General features: G+C 35.4%; 1 protein-coding gene across 4 annotated transcripts in view; it reads right to left on the reverse strand.

Annotated features, from left to right (window-relative positions):
• Nucleotides 1–20,000, reverse strand: part of LOC143740644 (rho GTPase-activating protein 9-like) — a 71,198-nt gene that overhangs the window by 3,472 nt on the left and 47,726 nt on the right. For 2 of the 4 annotated variants that reach the window (XM_077232650.1, XM_077232648.1), the window contains 6 exons: nt 18,412–18,510; nt 13,475–13,552; nt 12,647–12,700; nt 11,266–11,397; nt 3,467–3,572; nt 1–672 (listed from right to left, as the gene is read on the reverse strand). The exon at nt 1–672 is cut by the window's left edge and continues 3,472 nt beyond it. In XM_077232650.1, the coding sequence (XP_077088765.1) occupies nt 477–672; nt 3,467–3,572; nt 11,266–11,397; nt 12,647–12,700; nt 13,475–13,552; nt 18,412–18,510 (665 nt within the window). In that variant the 3' untranslated portion in view covers nt 1–476. The remainder of the gene's footprint in view (nt 673–3,466; nt 3,573–11,265; nt 11,398–12,646; nt 12,701–13,474; nt 13,553–18,411; nt 18,511–20,000) is intronic. The other 2 variants (XM_077232651.1, XM_077232649.1) reach the window with 1 other exon arrangement.

A 20,000-nucleotide genomic window follows, 5' to 3' on the forward strand; every position in this document is an offset into this window, starting at 1 on the left:
GTTTCTCGCTCGTTCTCGCTTGTCACGAGACTTCTTATTTCCAACTTACCGGGACGTTAATCCTCATGTTGCAAGGTTGGTTTTCCGCCTGGGAACGCTGGGGGGGAGCGGGGAAACTCACCATTCTCACCAGAACAGGTTATTAAACCATCCAAATGATTTCTAAACGGGTTACTTAAGCTGAAATAGTTGCCGAATGCCCCTTTAACAATCCTAAAAGTTAATTTTCTTCATGCAAAATTAAAGAAAGCTTTTCAGAATTTTTACTGTACAAAAAACTAAAAAACACCTGTATGCACTAAAAGTGTATGGTGAAAATGTTTAATAATATCTTAAAATGCCTAAAAATGCATTTTCTTTATGCAAATGTTTGTTTATATTTTTTCGAGCTGAAATGTGACCCGTTTTCATGAGATCCACCCATTCCCAAACAGCTCTCATGTATGAGTTTGTGTGAGTCCCGTGGACAGAAGTGCTCAGTGAGATCCCGTCTGCTCGTCGGTCAGGAAGATCCGCTGGGATTCGCTCAGCAGAAGCTCGATGGCCTGGTTCTGATACACCATGTTGACGGCCATGTTTCCGCCCTCGTTCTCCGGACGCATGAGCGTGGGGCCGAACACGATGCCGATGTTCTGTGTCGTCATGCGATTGCAGTCGGAGCTCTCCTTCACACTAAACACACACGGAGAAGAACAAGACGTTCAGAAACTGATCCAGAGAGAAACTGCTCAGCTTTAAAAACAGAAAAAGCAAAGGAGAAACGAAGAGCTTCCTGTGGGCAACTTCCTCCACAGATACCAAACCACAGGAACATGTTATCACTCATCATGAGCTATTAGATGTTTCTTCTCTGCATTTCTCCGTGCGTTCTAGTTGTCTGATAAACCTGGCGTCGTATGTTATGAACATTGTTTGCTCTGTGATGAATTGCTTCTGTAAGTCGCATATGCTTGATGCATAAATGTATAAAATCATGTATTTCAGTAATTCAAATTAAAAGGTGAAACTAATATATTTAGTATATATAACTTTATACATATGCATGATTATACTTTTCAGAGGGCCGACATTTCTGTATTTACAATTCTTTTTTTTAATTGATTTCATGTAATATTACAATTTTCTGAGATTTTGAATTTGGGGTTTTCAGAAGCTGTAATCCATAATCATCAAAATTATAACTTTTGCACGATATTCAAATTTTTCGAGTTTCACCTGTATATATATATATATATATATGTATATAATAAAAAATAAATCTACATTTAACAGCAATATTTGCATACCATATGCTCCACAATATGATGAGACGTTCATACTTTTGATCACAGACTTTGGAAGCACAGTTATGAGATCACTTCTAAAACGTGTTTCTTTGGAGAAACTTCTCAGCCTTGATTTTCTTTTAATTGGAGAAACAACAGATTTTAAAGCTCCGTTTCTTCTTATCAATAACCAGTCAGATTAAGTCTGTCGTTTCATTGGAGGTTCTTCGGATCAGTGATGCTATAAACTTCTTTGTGAGCTTTGAATTTAAAGGTTCTCTACATTTGATGTTCTCTGAAACTAGTAACATTTAAAACACTTATTATTTAGAGTGTAATTTCCCTGCATGTTATATTTTCTGTATTTATTATGGCGTAAACTCAATTCAGGCTTATTATAAATGACTTACATTGCTTTAATTGTTATGAGTCTTGTATATTTCTCCGTCTCATCAGTCTGTTTGTAATGAAGACACATGGCGCCCTCTAGTGTCTCAATCACAACACTTCCTGCAGTCTTCCAATATAACTACTCAATATATAAACCCAGAAGAGATGTGAGATCACAGAGGGAAGTATTTATCAACATAAACCAAAGGGAAGAAAGACAGGAAAACAGAGAAGAGAAAATGCCTGATCAGCTGAGATCAATGAGTGTATGTTCTCATTGGTGCAGGACGAGTGGGCGGAGCTTGCATAATCCAACCAGAGCGCGATTATGGGTGAGAATTTGATTTCAAAGTGAGTGTCACTATGAATGAATCTAATTGTTCTCATTGGTTCAGGACAAGTGGGCGGAGCTTGCATAATCCAATCAGAGGGTGATTATGGGTGAAATTGATTTCAAGGTGAGTGTCATTATGAATGAATCGAAGCGTAAAGCACATAAACGTGAATAGATATGTACAGTTAAGACTAAAAGTATTTTGTGGTTGTGAATAGTGAGTGATGGCTGAACATTTAAATTAAATTAATCTGTTGCTTTACAAATGATTCACTGCTTTGAAACTAATTAAAACTGAACGCAGAGGACAGCAATCATATGGCAAACAAAACAAGCAAGTATTTTCATTAAAAGTGTAATCTAATCACGAGTTGCTCATTACTAGTTTAACTTTAAGTTAAAAAAACTGAATGTTTTTTAACTGATTTTTCTTGGTTATGCAAACATTCCATTGTATCAATCTTCAAACATTATGGGAATGTTACTTTTGAACATTCTGAAACAAGTAGTAACATTTAAAAAACACATTCTATTAACGATGTATATATAATGTTTATGCGCTAATGTTTTGAACAGTATTGTTACAATCAGACAGAAAACAAAAACAGCATTCAATGGTTGTCCCTCAGATAAAATGACATGATACTAAAACCGTCAGTAGGTGGCGGCAAATCACGGTCTCAACAAGTGAGTCATTGAATCATTCAAACAATTCGTTCAAAACGACTGATTCATTCAGGGACAAAGTCGAAGTGACTGAGTGAGTCATTAAAACGATTCGTTAAAAAACACGGATTCATTTAGTAACAAAACCAAAACCGTGTTGCTCAATGGCTGACACAATTTTCATTGGCAAAGTATAGGAAAAACAATATTGTGTCTAAAATGTAAGTCACCTATTAACTTATTGTTGATTGAACTGTTGTATAAAATAAATATGACATTTGCAAACGTGCCTAACGATATTCAGGAAAACGGCACTTTTGCTCATGTGGTATTACTTGTACAGGTGAAACTCGAAAAATTATAATTTTGATGATTATGGATTACAGCTTATGAAAACCCCAAATTCAAAATCTCAGAAAATTAGAATATTACATGAAATGATAATAAAAAAAGGATTTTAAATACAGAAATGTCGGCCCTCTGAAAAGTATAATCATGCATATGTATATAGTTCTATATACTAAATATATTAGTTTAACCTTTTAATTTGAATTATTGAAATACATGATATGTATATATATATAGTATATACATTAAAATATTTCTTATATATATATATGCATGCATATGTATTTATATATACAAAATAATTTTACACAGTACATACACATTATTTTGGATGTGATTAATCGTTGACCAGCACTAATCTGAATTAATGTTGTGTATTTTTGCCTATGCAGCCACTAAAGATCACCTGATTTAAACACAGACTTCAAGCATGGAGAGAAGTGTAGAGAATGTGTGCTGGTACCGTTTCAGGTGTCGGATCATGTGACTCAAGGTGTCGTGGTTTGGTGGAGGCATGTTGATGACCAGAAACTTCAGTCGCTCCACCTTTTCCAGGTAATCGGGTATTTCTACAGGACACAGAAATAAACGGTCATTTATAATGAATCATTTTAAGGCATAGTTCACCAAAAAATTAAAATTAGCCCATGATTTACTCTCCCTGAAGTCATCCTAGATGTATATGGCATTCTTCTCTCAGACGAACACAATCGGTTATATTAAAAAATGTCCTGGATCTTCCAAGCTTTATAATGGCCGTGAATGACTATGTCTTTGGAAGTCCATAAAAGTGCATCTATTCATGATAAAAGTCCTCGACACGCGTCTCTGGCGGGTTAATAAAGGCCTTCTGAAGTGAAGCGATGCGTTCGAAAAAAAAAAAAAAAAATCCATATTTAAAACTTTCAACTAAAATAACTAGCTTCCGGCAGACGGCCGTACGCATCGACTCACAGCGAAAGAAAAACACTTGAACTGACACACAACGTAATGAACGCGGTTGCCCAGCGCTGTGTGTTAGTACCGCGAGAGGCGTCTAATCGTACACTACTCCTCCTATGATGGACAGATGCACTTTTATGATGGATAGATGCACTTTTATGATGGACAGATGCACTTTTATGATGGACAGATGCACTTTTATGATGGATAGATGCACTTTTATGATGGACAGATGCACTTTTATGATGGATAGATGCACTTTTATGATGGATAGATGCACTTTTATGATGGATAGATGCACTTTTATGATGGACAGATGCACTTTTATGATGGACAGATGCACTTTTATGATGGACAGATGCACTTTTATGATGGACAGATGCACTTTTATGATGGACAGATGCACTTTTATGATGGATAGATGCACTTTTATGATGGACAGATGCACTTTTATGATGGATAGATGCACTTTTATGATGGACAGATGCACTTTTATGATGGACAGATGCACTTTTATGATGGACAGATGCACTTTTATGATGGACAGATGCACTTTTATGATGGATAGATGCACTTTTATGATGGATAGATGCACTTTTATGAAGAATAGATGCACTTTTATGATGGATAGATGCACTTTTATGATGGACAGATGCACTTTTATGATGGATAGATGCACTTTTATGATGGACAGATGCACTTTTATGATGGACAGATGCACTTTTATGATGGACAGATGCACTTTTATGATGGATAGATGCACTTTTATGATGGATAGATGCACTTTTATGATGGACAGATGCACTTTTATGATGGATAGATGCACTTTTATGATGGATAGATGCACTTTTATGACGGATAGATGCACTTTTATGATGGATAGATGCACTTTTATGATGGACAGATGCACTTTTATGATGGATAGATGCACTTTTATGATGGATAGATGCACTCTATGATGGATAGATGCACTTTTATGATGGATAGATGCACTTTTATGACGGATAGATGCACTTTTATGATGGATAGATGCACTTTTATGATGGACAGATGGACTCTTATGATGGACAGATGCACTTTTATGATGGATAGATGCACTTTATGATGGACAGATGCACTCTATGATGGATAGATGCACTTTATGATGGATAGATGCACTTTTATGATGGATAGATGCACTTTTATGATGGATAGATGCACTCTATGATGGATAAATGATCTTTTATGATGGATAGATGCACTTTTATGATGGATAGATGCACTTTTATGATGGATAGATGCACTTTATGATGGACAGATGCACTCTATGATGGATAGATGCACTTTATGATGGATAGATGCACTTTTATGATGGATAGATGCACTTTTATGATGGATAGATGCACTCTATGATGGATAGATGATCTTTTATGATGGATAGATGCACTTTTATGATGGACAGATGCACTTTTATGATGGATAGATGCACTTTTATGATGGATAGATGCACTTTTATGATGGACAGATACACTTTTATGATGGACAGATGCACTTTTATGATGGATAGATGCACTTTTATGATGGATAGATGCACTTTTATGAAGGATAGATGCTCTTTTATGAAGGATAGATGCTCTTTTATGAAGGATAGATGCACTTTTATGAAGGATAGATGCACTTTTATGAAGGATAGATCCACTTTTATGAAGGATAGATGCACTTTTATGAAGGATAGATCCACTTTTATGAAGGATAGATGCACTTTTATGATGGACAGATGCACTTTTATGATGGATAGATGCACTTTTATGATGGATAGATGCACTTTTATGATGGACAGATGCACTTTTATGATGGATAGATGCACTTTTATGATGGAGAGATGCACTTTTATGATGGACAGATGCACTTTTATGATGGATAGATGCACTTTTATGATGGACAGATGCACTTTTATGAAGGATAGATGCACTTTTATGATGGATAGATGCACTTTTATGATGGATAGATGCACTTTTATGATGGACAGATGCACTTTTATGATGGATAGATGCACTTTTATGATGGATAGATGCACTTTTATGATGGACAGATGCACTTTTATGATGGACAGATGCACTTTTATGATGGACAGATGCACTTTTATGATGGATAGATGCACTTTTATGATGGACAGATGCACTTTTATGAAGGATAGATGCACTTTTATGATGGACAGATGCACTTTTATGAAGGATAGATGCACTTTTATGATGGATAGATGCACTTTTATGATGGATAGATGCACTTTTATGATGGACAGATGCACTTTTATGATGGATAGATGCACTTTTATGATGGATAGATGCACTTTTATGATGGACAGATGCACTTATGAAGGATAGATGCACTTTTATGATGGATAGATTCACTTTTATGATGGACAGATGCACTTTTATGATGGACAGATGCACTTTTATGAAGGATAGATGCACTTTTATGATGGACAGATGCACTTTTATGAAGGATAGATGCACTTTTATGATGGACAGATGCACTTTTATGATGGACAGATGCACTTTTATGATGGATAGATGCACTTTTATGATGGACAGATGCACTTTTATGATGGATACATGCACTTTTATGATGGATAGATGCACTTTTATGATGGACAGATGCACTTATGAAGGATAGATGCACTTTTATGATGGATAGATTCACTTTTATGATGGACAGATGCACTTTTATGATGGATAGATGCACTTTTATGATGGATAGATGCACTTTTATGATGGACAGATGCACTTATGAAGGACAGATGCACTTTTATGATGGATAGATGCACTTGTATGATGGACAGATGCACTTTTATGATGGATAGATGCACTTTTATGATGGATAGATGCACTTGTATGATGGACAGATGCACTTATGAAGGATAGATGCACTTTTATGATGGATAGATTCACTTTTATGATGGACAGATGCACTTTATGATGGACAGATGCACTCTATGATGGATAGATGCACTTTATGATGGATAGATGCACTTTTATGATGGATAGATGCACTTTTATGATGGATAGATGCACTCTATGATGGATAAATGATCTTTTATGATGGATAGATGCACTTTTATGATGGATAGATGCACTTTTATGATGGATAGATGCACTTTATGATGGACAGATGCACTCTATGATGGATAGATGCACTTTATGATGGATAGATGCACTTTTATGATGGATAGATGCACTTTTATGATGGATAGATGCACTCTATGATGGATAAATGATCTTTTATGATGGATAGATGCACTTTTATGATGGATAGATGCACTTTTATGATGGATAGATGCACTTTATGATGGACAGATGCACTCTATGATGGATAGATGCACTTTATGATGGATAGATGCACTTTTATGATGGATAGATGCACTTTTATGATGGATAGATGCACTCTATGATGGATAGATGATCTTTTATGATGGATAGATGCACTTTTATGATGGACAGATGCACTTTTATGATGGATAGATGCACTTTTATGATGGATAGATGCACTTTTATGATGGACAGATACACTTTTATGATGGACAGATGCACTTTTATGATGGACAGATGCACTTTTATGATGGATAGATGCACTTTTATGATGGATAGATGCACTTTTATGAAGGATAGATGCTCTTTTATGAAGGATAGATGCTCTTTTATGAAGGATAGATGCACTTTTATGAAGGATAGATGCACTTTTATGAAGGATAGATCCACTTTTATGAAGGATAGATGCACTTTTATGAAGGATAGATCCACTTTTATGAAGGATAGATGCACTTTTATGATGGACAGATGCACTTTTATGATGGATAGATGCACTTTTATGATGGATAGATGCACTTTTATGATGGACAGATGCACTTTTATGATGGATAGATGCACTTTTATGATGGAGAGATGCACTTTTATGATGGACAGATGCACTTTTATGATGGATAGATGCACTTTTATGATGGACAGATGCACTTTTATGAAGGATAGATGCACTTTTATGATGGATAGATGCACTTTTATGATGGATAGATGCACTTTTATGATGGACAGATGCACTTTTATGATGGATAGATGCACTTTTATGATGGACAGATGCACTTTTATGATGGACAGATGCACTTTTATGATGGACAGATGCACTTTTATGATGGATAGATGCACTTTTATGATGGACAGATGCACTTTTATGAAGGATAGATGCACTTTTATGATGGACAGATGCACTTTTATGAAGGATAGATGCACTTTTATGATGGATAGATGCACTTTTATGATGGATAGATGCACTTTTATGATGGACAGATGCACTTTTATGATGGATAGATGCACTTTTATGATGGATAGATGCACTTTTATGATGGACAGATGCACTTATGAAGGATAGATGCACTTTTATGATGGATAGATTCACTTTTATGATGGACAGATGCACTTTTATGATGGACAGATGCACTTTTATGAAGGATAGATGCACTTTTATGATGGACAGATGCACTTTTATGAAGGATAGATGCACTTTTATGATGGACAGATGCACTTTTATGATGGACAGATGCACTTTTATGATGGATAGATGCACTTTTATGATGGACAGATGCACTTTTATGATGGATACATGCACTTTTATGATGGATAGATGCACTTTTATGATGGACAGATGCACTTATGAAGGATAGATGCACTTTTATGATGGATAGATTCACTTTTATGATGGACAGATGCACTTTTATGATGGATAGATGCACTTTTATGATGGATAGATGCACTTTTATGATGGACAGATGCACTTATGAAGGACAGATGCACTTTTATGATGGATAGATGCACTTGTATGATGGACAGATGCACTTTTATGATGGATAGATGCACTTTTATGATGGATAGATGCACTTGTATGATGGACAGATGCACTTATGAAGGATAGATGCACTTTTATGATGGATAGATTCACTTTTATGATGGACAGATGCACTTTTATGATGGACAGATGCACTCTATGATGGATAGATGCACTTTTATGATGGATAGATGCACTTTTATGATGGATAGATTCACTTTTATGATGGATAGATGCACTTTTATGATGGACAGATGCACTTATGAAGGATAGATGCACTTTTATGATGGATAGATTCACTTTTATGATGGACAGATGCACTTTTATGATGGACAGATGCACTTTTATGATGGACAGATGCACTTTTATGATGGATAGATTCACTTTTATGATGGACAGATGCACTTTTATGATGGACAGATGCACTTTTATGATGGATAGATGCACTTTTATGATGGACAGATGCACTTTTATGATGGACAGATGCACTTTTATGATGGACAGATGCACTTTTATGAAGGATAGATGCACTTTTATGAAGGATAGATGCACTTTTATGAAGGACAGATGCACTTTTATGAAGGATAGATGAACTTTTATGATGGACAGATGCACTTTTATGATGGATAGATGCACTTTTATGATGGACAGATGCACTTTTATGATGGACAGATGCACTTTTATGATGGATAGATGCACTTTTATGATGGACAGATGCACTTTTATGATGGATAGATGCACTTTTATGATGGACAGATGCACTTTTATGATGGACAGATGCACTTTTATGATGGATAGATGCACTTTTATGAAGGATAGATGCACTTTTATGATGGACAGATGCACTTTTATGAAGGATAGATGCACTTTTATGATGGATAGATGCACTTTTATGATGGATAGATGCACTTTTATGATGGATAGATGCACTTTTATGATGGACAGATGCACTTATGAAGGATAGATGCACTTTTATGATGGACAGATGCACTTTTATGATGGACAGATGCACTTTTATGATGGATAGATTCACTTTTATGATGGACAGATGCACTTTTATGATGGACAGATGCACTTTTATGAAGGATAGATGCACTTTTATGAAGGATAGATGCACTTTTATGATGGATAGATTCACTTTTATGATGGACAGATGCACTTTTATGATGGACAGATGCACTTTTATAATGGATAGATGCACTTTTATGATGGATAGATGCACTTTTATGAAGGATAGATGCACTTTTATGAAGGATAGATGCACTTTTATGAAGGATAGATGCACTTTTATGATGGATAGATGCACTTTTATGAAGGATAGATGCACTTTTATGAAGGATAGATGCACATTTATGAAGGATAGATGCACTTTTATGATGGACAGATGCACTTTTATGAAAGATAGATGCACTTTTATGATGGATAGATGCACTTTTATGATGGACAGATGCACTTTTATGATGGACAGATGCACTTTTATGATGGACAGATGCACTTTTATGATGGATAGATGCACTTTTATGAAGGATAGATGCACTTTTATGAAGGATAGATGCACATTTATGAAGGATAGATGCACTTTTATGATGGACAGATGCAATTTTATGAAGGATAGATGCACTTTTATGATGGCTAGATGCACTTTTATGAAGGATAGATGCACTTTTATGATGGACAGATGCACTTTTATGATGGACAGATGCACTTTTATGAAGGATAGATGCACTTTTATGATGGACAGATGCACTTTTATGAAGGATAGATGCACTTTTATGAAGGATAGATGCACTTTTATGATGGATAGATGCACTTTTATGATGGACAGATGCACTTTTATGATGGATAGATGCACTTTTATGAAGGATAGATGCACTTTTATGAAGGATAGATGCACTTTTATGATAGACAGATGCACTTTTATAATGGATAGATGCACTTTTATGATGGATAGATGCAATTTTATGATGGACAGATGCACTTTTATAATGGATAGATGCACTTTTATGATGGATAGATGCACTTTTATAAAGGATAGATGCAATTTTATGAAGGATAGATGCACTTTTATGATGGATAGATGCACTTTTATGATGGATAGATGCACTTTTATGAAGGATAGATGCACTTTTATGAAGGATATATGCACTTTTATGATGGATAGATGCACTTTTATGATGGATAGATGCACTTTTATGAAGGATAGATGCACTTTTATAATGATAGATGCACTTTTATGATGGATAGATGCACTTTTATGGACTTCAAAACTGAAACCGCCATTGACTCCCATTATAAAACTTGGAAGGGCCAGGACATTTTTTAATATAACTGATTGTGTTCGTCTGAGAGAAGAATGTCATATACATCTAGGATGACTTCAGGGAGAGTAAATCATGGGCTAATTTTCATTTTGTGTGAACTATCCCTTTAACTATGCTTCTTCTCTGGCTTCTCGTTGTCACTTACTGACGGCTTCGACGATGTCGTGAAAGAATCCGTACGGGATGAGCGGCTCGGGAAGCTCTCGGAAGAACAGCTTGAGTGCGCCGGTGATGACGTGGATGTCGTCCCACTGCGGGTCGTCCAGATCCAGACGTTCTGGAGGAAAGATGACGGAGTGAGTGTTAAATGCTGAATCTCACACACACACACACACACACACACACACACACACACACACACACACACACACACACACACACACACACACACACACACACACACACACACACACACACACACACACACACACACACAAGGATGGGCTGCAGAAGAAGAAGTCAAGTCACCTTGATTTATATAGCGCTTTTTACAATACAGATTGTTTCAAAGCAGCTTTAGAGATAGAGATATAGCAGAGATAACAGGAAAATAATGTTGTAATAATTGTTTGTTAAATATAAAATGAAATCCCCAACTAAGCAAGCCAAAAGCCAATGGCGAAAAAGCCGACAGTGGCGAGGAACAAAGAAACCAAAGAAAAGAGAAGGTGATGAAGCAAATCATAATGCATCTCAATTCTGCAATGAATTTTGCAGGTTCAGTGCAATTTTATCTGTGAGATGAAAAGGAGTTTTGCACAGAAGAAGGTTTTAAATCAAAGCTGCATGCAATGAACGCTTTCAAATAAATTCACCCGCTTAACTACTGTTTGTTTCCTCGGAAGAACCTGGAAAACTGGGATACATGAGGAAGCCTGTGATTTCAGAAAAAAAAGATGGGCACTTTCCATAAGATCGTCTCTCAAAGGAAATCATACCAGTTATTAGCCTAACTGAAATAACACCATGCCGATCTCTAGATATGGAGAAGGGAATGTGATGATGTGGGATATTTTAATCCCAAAGGCCAAGGGAAGTTTATCAGGATGCATATTATCCCGGATCCATGAAATAACTGGCCTTTAAAAATAAAAATCTGCTGTCTCTATGGGAATTTAACATAGGGGTGTCCTGACTTACGCAACCTGTATTTTAACGAAGAATATTTATTTATTTACGAAACATTATTCATTCACAAAGAAATTTGGTGTCCTTAAAGGTTGGATTTTTCCTCATTTTTTAAATGAAGGCATTAAGATCAATTTCGAAAAGATGATTTTTTATTCCTCTTTTTAGTCAACTTTAGCATGGGTGTGTTCACTGTACCTGTGCAAATGGCAATAAAATTTAACTTTAACCCGACGTGTCACAGACAGTATTAACGCTTTCTGAATTGTTGCACTGAAACATCGAGCGAGAGGCAGAAAGCGTCAGGAGACTCGAGTCAGAAAGAGGAAGCGAGCGTCAGAATAGCCAGATCTTCATGATTGACAGGATTGAAGTGTTCCTGTTTACAGGAGACAAACCTTGCACTAAATCCTCAGGGAAGAGATAGCGTCCGTCTGTGGTCACTGCTCGCTCTGGAAGAACGGACAGGAGTTACACACGTGACATCATACACACACTCTTTACCAGCTGACACCTGTGTGATGATGTCATACGTGATCATATCTGCTCAACATCTGATGAATAAATCAATTCATTCTCAACTGAAGACTAACGGACATTTCCATTTCTCCCGGTTACAAAAAAAAGGTACACTCCTTAAAATTGTAACACTAAGGAAGTGACATCATTTGGGCTTTTTCTACAAAATAAATCGATTTTTTTTTTTTACATAGTTTACATTCCAGTGTTCAAACCTATTAACAAAGTTATTGTAAGAAATTCATTGTTCTATTGTACATTTATGAATAACTATAAACCAACAATTTGATCCCAAATTAACAGCACCTCTTGCATTTTTTCTTCATTCAATAAATAATAAAATTTTGATGCTTATTTAGTGTTTATTGCTAGAATATAAAAATAGTAATCTCACAAAACTGGGTTTTAAAATTAGCATCTCTTGAATTTTTCGAACTCAGCATTTTTGTAATTTTTACTATATGTGTTTTACTACAAAATTATATTATAACTATAAGTTAACTATAGAAATTATCTCACAAAACTGGGGTTTTAAATGCATTTAGATGTGTCCCAAATATTGATAGTATAATCATTTCCGTGAATCATTCAGAGAAAGACCAGGACATGCATTAAGTTTTGATTTAACGTCGCATTTAATTGCAATGAATAACAGAACCGCATCATGACACTTATGGTTATTATATTGATGTGATATTGACTCTCACCATGATTGACAGAAAAGCGAAGTTTCTGAATGACGGCAAGATTCCCACTGACTCTGTAAATCCCATCAGTCTCCAAGCCTGAATAAACACACACACACACACACACACACGCACACACACACACGCGCACACACACACACACACACACGTACGTTATTTCCAGGAATAGAACAGCAGTCCTACAGAAACACGACTGTAAAACAGAGACAAGATTAGTGGATAAGGACAAAAAAATAAAATAATTTAGATTCAGAATAATTTGCAAATGAATCATGCTGACCAATCTGAGACGCTTCATTCTGATTCACAATAAAGATTCACTCACGCATCGAGCATCATTATGACTCACAATCATGTTTTACTCCACACAAATTAGAGTTCAGCACGACTATAAAAATGCATATTCATCATTATAGTCAAGTTCATGACTTTTAAGATTTAATTTATTTACATATTCCAGGCCTGGAAAAGAAAAACAGTTTAAAGCCACCATGAAATCTAAATTGACTATTTTTTAATAGAATATTGCCGTGTCAAACTGTGAACTTAAAACACACTTTTTCTACATACACTTGGTTGTGGACTCGGATATAGGCTCATATTACAAACACGCTTTTTAAATAATAAATAAATCATGCGTGATTGAGTTTAGAGCCGGTGTCAGTCGGTCTATTTCAGTTCCTCAAAACAGCATCAATGCTCCTGAACACACACTCGTTCTCAGACCAGCCGCTCATGGACACACACATCAGCGCTAATGCTTGCTATCAGGGTTCGAATTCTGATTTCATCTTTGTGGGGGTCTCTTTAAAAAAAGAAATAAAAGTAACCCACGAGCAGGTTACTCGTGGGTATATCATTATATCGTGGGTATATCATTTATGTGATAAATAAATAGCTAAATACTGCACTTTATTATTTTGAGTTCAACGTCCGTTTATTAATACAGGAGTAGAGAATATTTGGGTGTAGTTCGTTACCTGTAGGGGGGTCGGGGGGCATGCCCCCCCAGGAAGAACATTTTGTACATTTTAAAGATAAATTCATCAATCTGGTGCATTGAGTCACCCGAATCCGCTGTTAAAAATAATCCAACCGCCCAAACATAATGATATTCTTTGATTTAGATCTGCATCTGATCATCATTACAATTTTTCAAATTCTCAATGTTAAGCATGATAACATGGTAAAATATCACACTGAAGTAGGCTGATTTAAAATTAACATTTATTTAAATTAAAAGTTATTCTTTGGCCAAAATTACATTTCCTTAATATCCTAAACAGAGGCTTTTTACTCCCTTCAAAGTTAAATTGTCAATGTTTCATTACATCACTGTTGGCAAACACTCTTATCAGAATAAATTTTTTACCTTTAAAATAGGGCATTTTCCCCTCTAATTTTACGTAGCCTATGCTCCATCTTTCTTTTAAAATATTCCTTAATTTGATCAATACATTAAATCAGAATAATAAGACAGTCGGCTGTTACCAATCAAATTAAATAATTTACATTGGAAAATTACAACTGTAGTAAATGCCCTGATATGTTTTCCTTGATTGATTTTCTCTAAAGAGAATTACGTTGTTGAAAACGAAAGTAAAAGAGTGACGCTCATTTCGTTTTACCATGATAAGAGGTCCGTGTCTTTATTAAAATCAACACATTATCGATTAATTTGAATGTAGGCTAATTTTTTTTATTATTCGTCTCGCCCGACCCGCGCAGGACTATCGGCAAACTTAATGGCCACAGGCCGAGTTTTGTTGAAGCTGCCTCGTAATTCCATGCAGGAAAACCCTGAAAGGAGTTCGCTAAAATATTGGTGGGGGCCTACCTAGCGTCCCCCCAAATCATGTTTTTGCTAGTAGCTACTTTTGTGTATTTAAATGTCTGAAACCTAAAATAAACATTATCTGGTTAAAAACACTGAATAGTCGTAATATATTGAGCGCATCTGTCTCTGGCTCAGCGCCAGCCAACGCGCGAAAGCACTTTTGAATTTAGCAGTTGATCACGTGATGCACTGACTGGTCTTATCACACCGCTGTGAACGTACGTGCGAAAGGGTTAACAAATATGCCTCGATTATTGAAGGAAAAAGTGCTTTATTTGCAGGCTTGGGAGGGTTACTTTAAAAATGTATTCCATTACAGTTACAAATTACTTCAGAAAAAAAGTATTCAGTAACGTAATCCAATTACCACAATATGAAAGTAATGTAACTGATTACTTTTGGATTACTTCAAGGACATATATTATTTATTTTTTTTAAAAACTTTTATTTATTAAGAATTTCACAGCCCTGAATAAATATTTATGTAAAGGACTATACAGACATTTAGTGGCTACAGTATGGTGTTACAGATTATTTTGTTTTATTTTTAACTTGACATGTACAAGGAAAAAATAAAATGGAAATGTTTCGTCAACAGGAAAATAGAGAATACAAATTCATTTTTTTCAAGCAAATATAATAAAGAATTTTTTGACAATGGAAATGTTTCTTCAACAGGAAAATAGAGAATATATAATTATTTAAAGGGCTTCACGGACATCTAGTGGCTACAGTACATATTACAGATTATTTTGCTTTATTTTTAACTAACATGTAGATTACAAGGAAATAATAAAAACACAACATTTAAAAATTCTACACAATCTACATATTAGTTTATTTTAAAATAGGCCTAGGCCTACATGTTCACTAAATCCGTGATCTTTCTTAATTTGCCTGACTGAACTTGGGCCGTTGGCAGTGTGAGTTCCCCTACGTTACCTAGCAGCGAACATCGAGTTAAGTGCGACTGAGAAGAGATTATGAAAGGACATAAGGTACTAAAAAAGCTACTCTCCTAATTTCCAAGAAATTAAAGCATTTTTACCCGTGGGCAGCATCGTTTCTAGCAGGAGTGATTCAATCTGTGTCTGAGGAGATTGTTGTAGAGAGCTGTTATTTTGCGCATGCACCAGCGGGTGGCAGACGTGACTCGTGTCGTGACTCGTGAGTCATTAATCAAGCAACGCTTAATATAATGTTATTATGCCAAAATACAGATTTTTTTTTTGTTTTAAATTAAACCATTGTAATCCTGAAAGTATCCCTCCTTTTTTCAAAAAGTAACTATAATCTGATTACCACGTTGTTTGACGTTACTGTAACGAATTACAGTTACTGGATTTTTGTATCCTGATTACATAACGCCGTTACATGTATTCCGTTACTCTTCAACCCTGATTATTTGTCATTTAAAATGATGGTGCTGATGATTTTTAGAGCCCCCACAGGTGTAGGATTTTACTGCTTTCATAGGAGCTCATTCTCTCTCTATGGGAGCTCAGCTCCCACTGGCTCCCACGTAATTCGAACCATGCTTGCTATTTAAACAACGTGACGCAGGACGTGAAAATGAAAACTGCGTTGGGCTGAAACTAGCAGAACACACTCGCGTCGCGCCGGCACTGCATTGCATCGAGTGCGTGAGAGAGTCCAGTCAGTTTAAATCTAGACCAAAAACACATCTCTTTAACCTGCCACACACATATACATTCAGGGTTGGTAAAAGTACTCAAAAATTATACTGAGTAAAAGTATATATACCTAAATAAAAAATGACTCCAGTAAAAGTAGAAAGTCCTCCATTCAAACATCACTTGAGTAAAAGTACAAAAGTATCCGATTTAAAACGTACTGAAGTACCGAAAGTAAAAAGTAAATATTCAAACTGTAAATATCAATAATTAAACAGATCACTTGTTTTGGGAGTGATATGCAATGTTTTAATTTAACAAATTATTAGATACTGCAATTAAGAATTTGTTAGATTTGCAATCATGAGAGACAAAGAAGCACCTTGCATCAATTCTAAACAATTTCATTAAGTTTAGTGACAGCATATTATGGTGCAATGACTGGTAGGCCATTCTTTGATACAAATTTTACAATTTCAATTCAATTATTGTGGTTTGATTCCGATCTTGATTCAATATAGATTCATTTTCATAAATATTTGGTACAGTAGATGCATGTTAATTTTTAAATTAAGAAAATCTCACCTAATTCTGTAAACATAGGCTACAGAGAGCCCTGTCAGCTGGTATTATTACATGTTAAAAATACATGTGATTTTTATTATAATAACAACTTTATAATATTTTAATGATAGCTTATAAGTAAAAATATATTAAATATATAGTGCATATATTTAGCAAAATACTAATTTATACTAATATTAAATATATTAAAAAATAAAAAAAATTCTAGCCAACTAACGTGCTATGGTTATTAAATGTTTGTTTTTTTTCCCTGAGGTAAATGTAACGTTATGTGACATTGTTCTCCAGTCTCCAGCTGTTTTATTGACCTCTTTCCGCGGTTGAAAATGGTTGAGAAAATGGATGTGTGTCGTGAGAGCGTGTGGAAAGTGTCAATTGCGTGAGTCTCACACTGAATGAGTGAGAGTTGGCAGCTCTGCAACAAACATGTTCCATAACATCAGCTGCATCAAACAAAAGATGTGCAAGATACAGTGTAAGCGGGAATCTCGGGATCATTGCTGGGCAGAGCTGCACCTTCACCTGTTTCTGCGGTCATCTTCCACAATGGCGAACTGACTGCTATGAGAGTGTATGCTTGCAAAGAGCTCGCGCGTTCTTTTTTTCAAAATAAAACCAAGTTTTTCATTGGTTTGGAAAGCCAGTGTAATAAATACTTGGAGCGGGCATGGGGAAATGTAACGGAGTAAAAAGTAAAGTTTGTCTTTAATATTGTAGTGGAGTACGAGTAAAAGTAGATGCAAATAAAATTTACTCAAGTAAAGTACAGATCCCCGAAAAAAATACTTAAGTAAAGTAACGAAGTATTTTTACGTCGTTAATTACCAACACTGTATACATTTATATTATTCAAAACATGGCAGAGTAAAGTAGGAGATCACCTCTCCTCTCCACCGCTTCGGTGCATTTCTTCACGAACTGTGGAACGGTGCATTTCTCCCGCTCACACAGAAGCTCCAGTCCACAGCCGAACACCTGATCTGAAGCACACACACACACACACACACACACACACACACACACACACACACACACACACACACACACACACAGTGAATAAAGGACACTCACGGCTAAACCCGCGGATGACTTCGAGTCTTATACTTTTGTGCAAACTTTATTTATTCGTTTGTTTGGTAACACTCTACAATAATGTTCATTAGTTAATGTATTAACCAACAATGAGCAATACATTTGTTACTGTATTTATTAATCTTTGTTGATATTAGTTAATAAAAATAGAGCTGATCATTGTTAGTTCACAGAGCATTAATTAATATTAACAAATACAACCTTTGATTTTAATAATGTATTAGTAAATGTTGAAATCAATATTAACCAATTTAATAAATTAATTAATAAATGCTGTAGAAGTATTGTTCATTCTTAGTTCATGTTAACTAAGGTAGTTAACTAATGTTATACCATGGTCTGGGTGAACACTTGATTCTGATTGGCTGCAGGGTGTCCATTAAAAAGTGATAGAGGACACCTAGTAAAGGAGTACTGGTGAAACTGACTGTAAACCGATCGAAATTAATAAATAAATGTGCTGGCTACATCAGCTGTGAGTAACCATAGCAACAGGCAGTCAATGTATCCGTTTACAATTTATTGCATCAAAACAAACATCCAGTTACTGCTAGCAGCTAGCCGTTATACATAGCCTACTAATACAACAATGAGCGATTTCGTTATTTCTTTTAACCTTTTTGGAGAATTTGACAACTTTGATGACTGGGATGTTGCTGAAGAAAGAAAAATTTTAATTTAAACGGAGAAATGACACAAGGAGATAACACCGCTGAGCGGACTATAAATATCTCCGGTTGCTAAATAAACCGTCAGGCGTAACCAGGGAATCCAAGTTATTGTTTGTAAAAACTTCAGATTTCGATTGTAAAACTAATTAAAATATAAACTAATGTTTTAAAAATGTGTTATTTGGCAAGTGACTCCCCGTCATCCACGCCTCGCCGTCGTCCATTGATACCTGACAGTGGACACCTCGTCGGGCATTAACCCTTACCCTCTGGGGTCCTTCAGTTCAGAGTCACACTCAGGACCTTCGGGTCCAAATGGGCCGGAGGGGTGGGATTCATATTTATTAAAAGAAAATCATAATTTTTTATTTTTACTTGTTTTTTATAATATTTTTTCTTTTCTTTTTTGGTGTTTTGAGAATTTTATGATTTATAATTAATATTTATGCAATAAATTTGACCCATTTCCCCCCAGTTTTCCCCCCATTGAATATAATAGAAATTTTTTTTTTTTAAATATATATAATTTTTTATTTCTTTTAAGCTTTAAAAGAAATAAAAAATTATTTATATTTTAAAAAAAATAATTAAATAAAAGTATTTCATTTTAGTGTCAAGCCTAGGCCTCATGAAAGCAATTTTTGAAATGAGATGGATGCCATCTGGTGGACAAACTGAGCATTTAAAAAATGCAAAACACATAGGTA

The sequence above is a fragment of the Siphateles boraxobius genome, unplaced genomic scaffold, assembly GCF_051911475.1.
Source record: "Siphateles boraxobius isolate OS27281-9 unplaced genomic scaffold, OSU_SipBor_1 179, whole genome shotgun sequence".
Taxonomy (NCBI): Eukaryota; Metazoa; Chordata; class Actinopteri; order Cypriniformes; family Leuciscidae; genus Siphateles; species Siphateles boraxobius.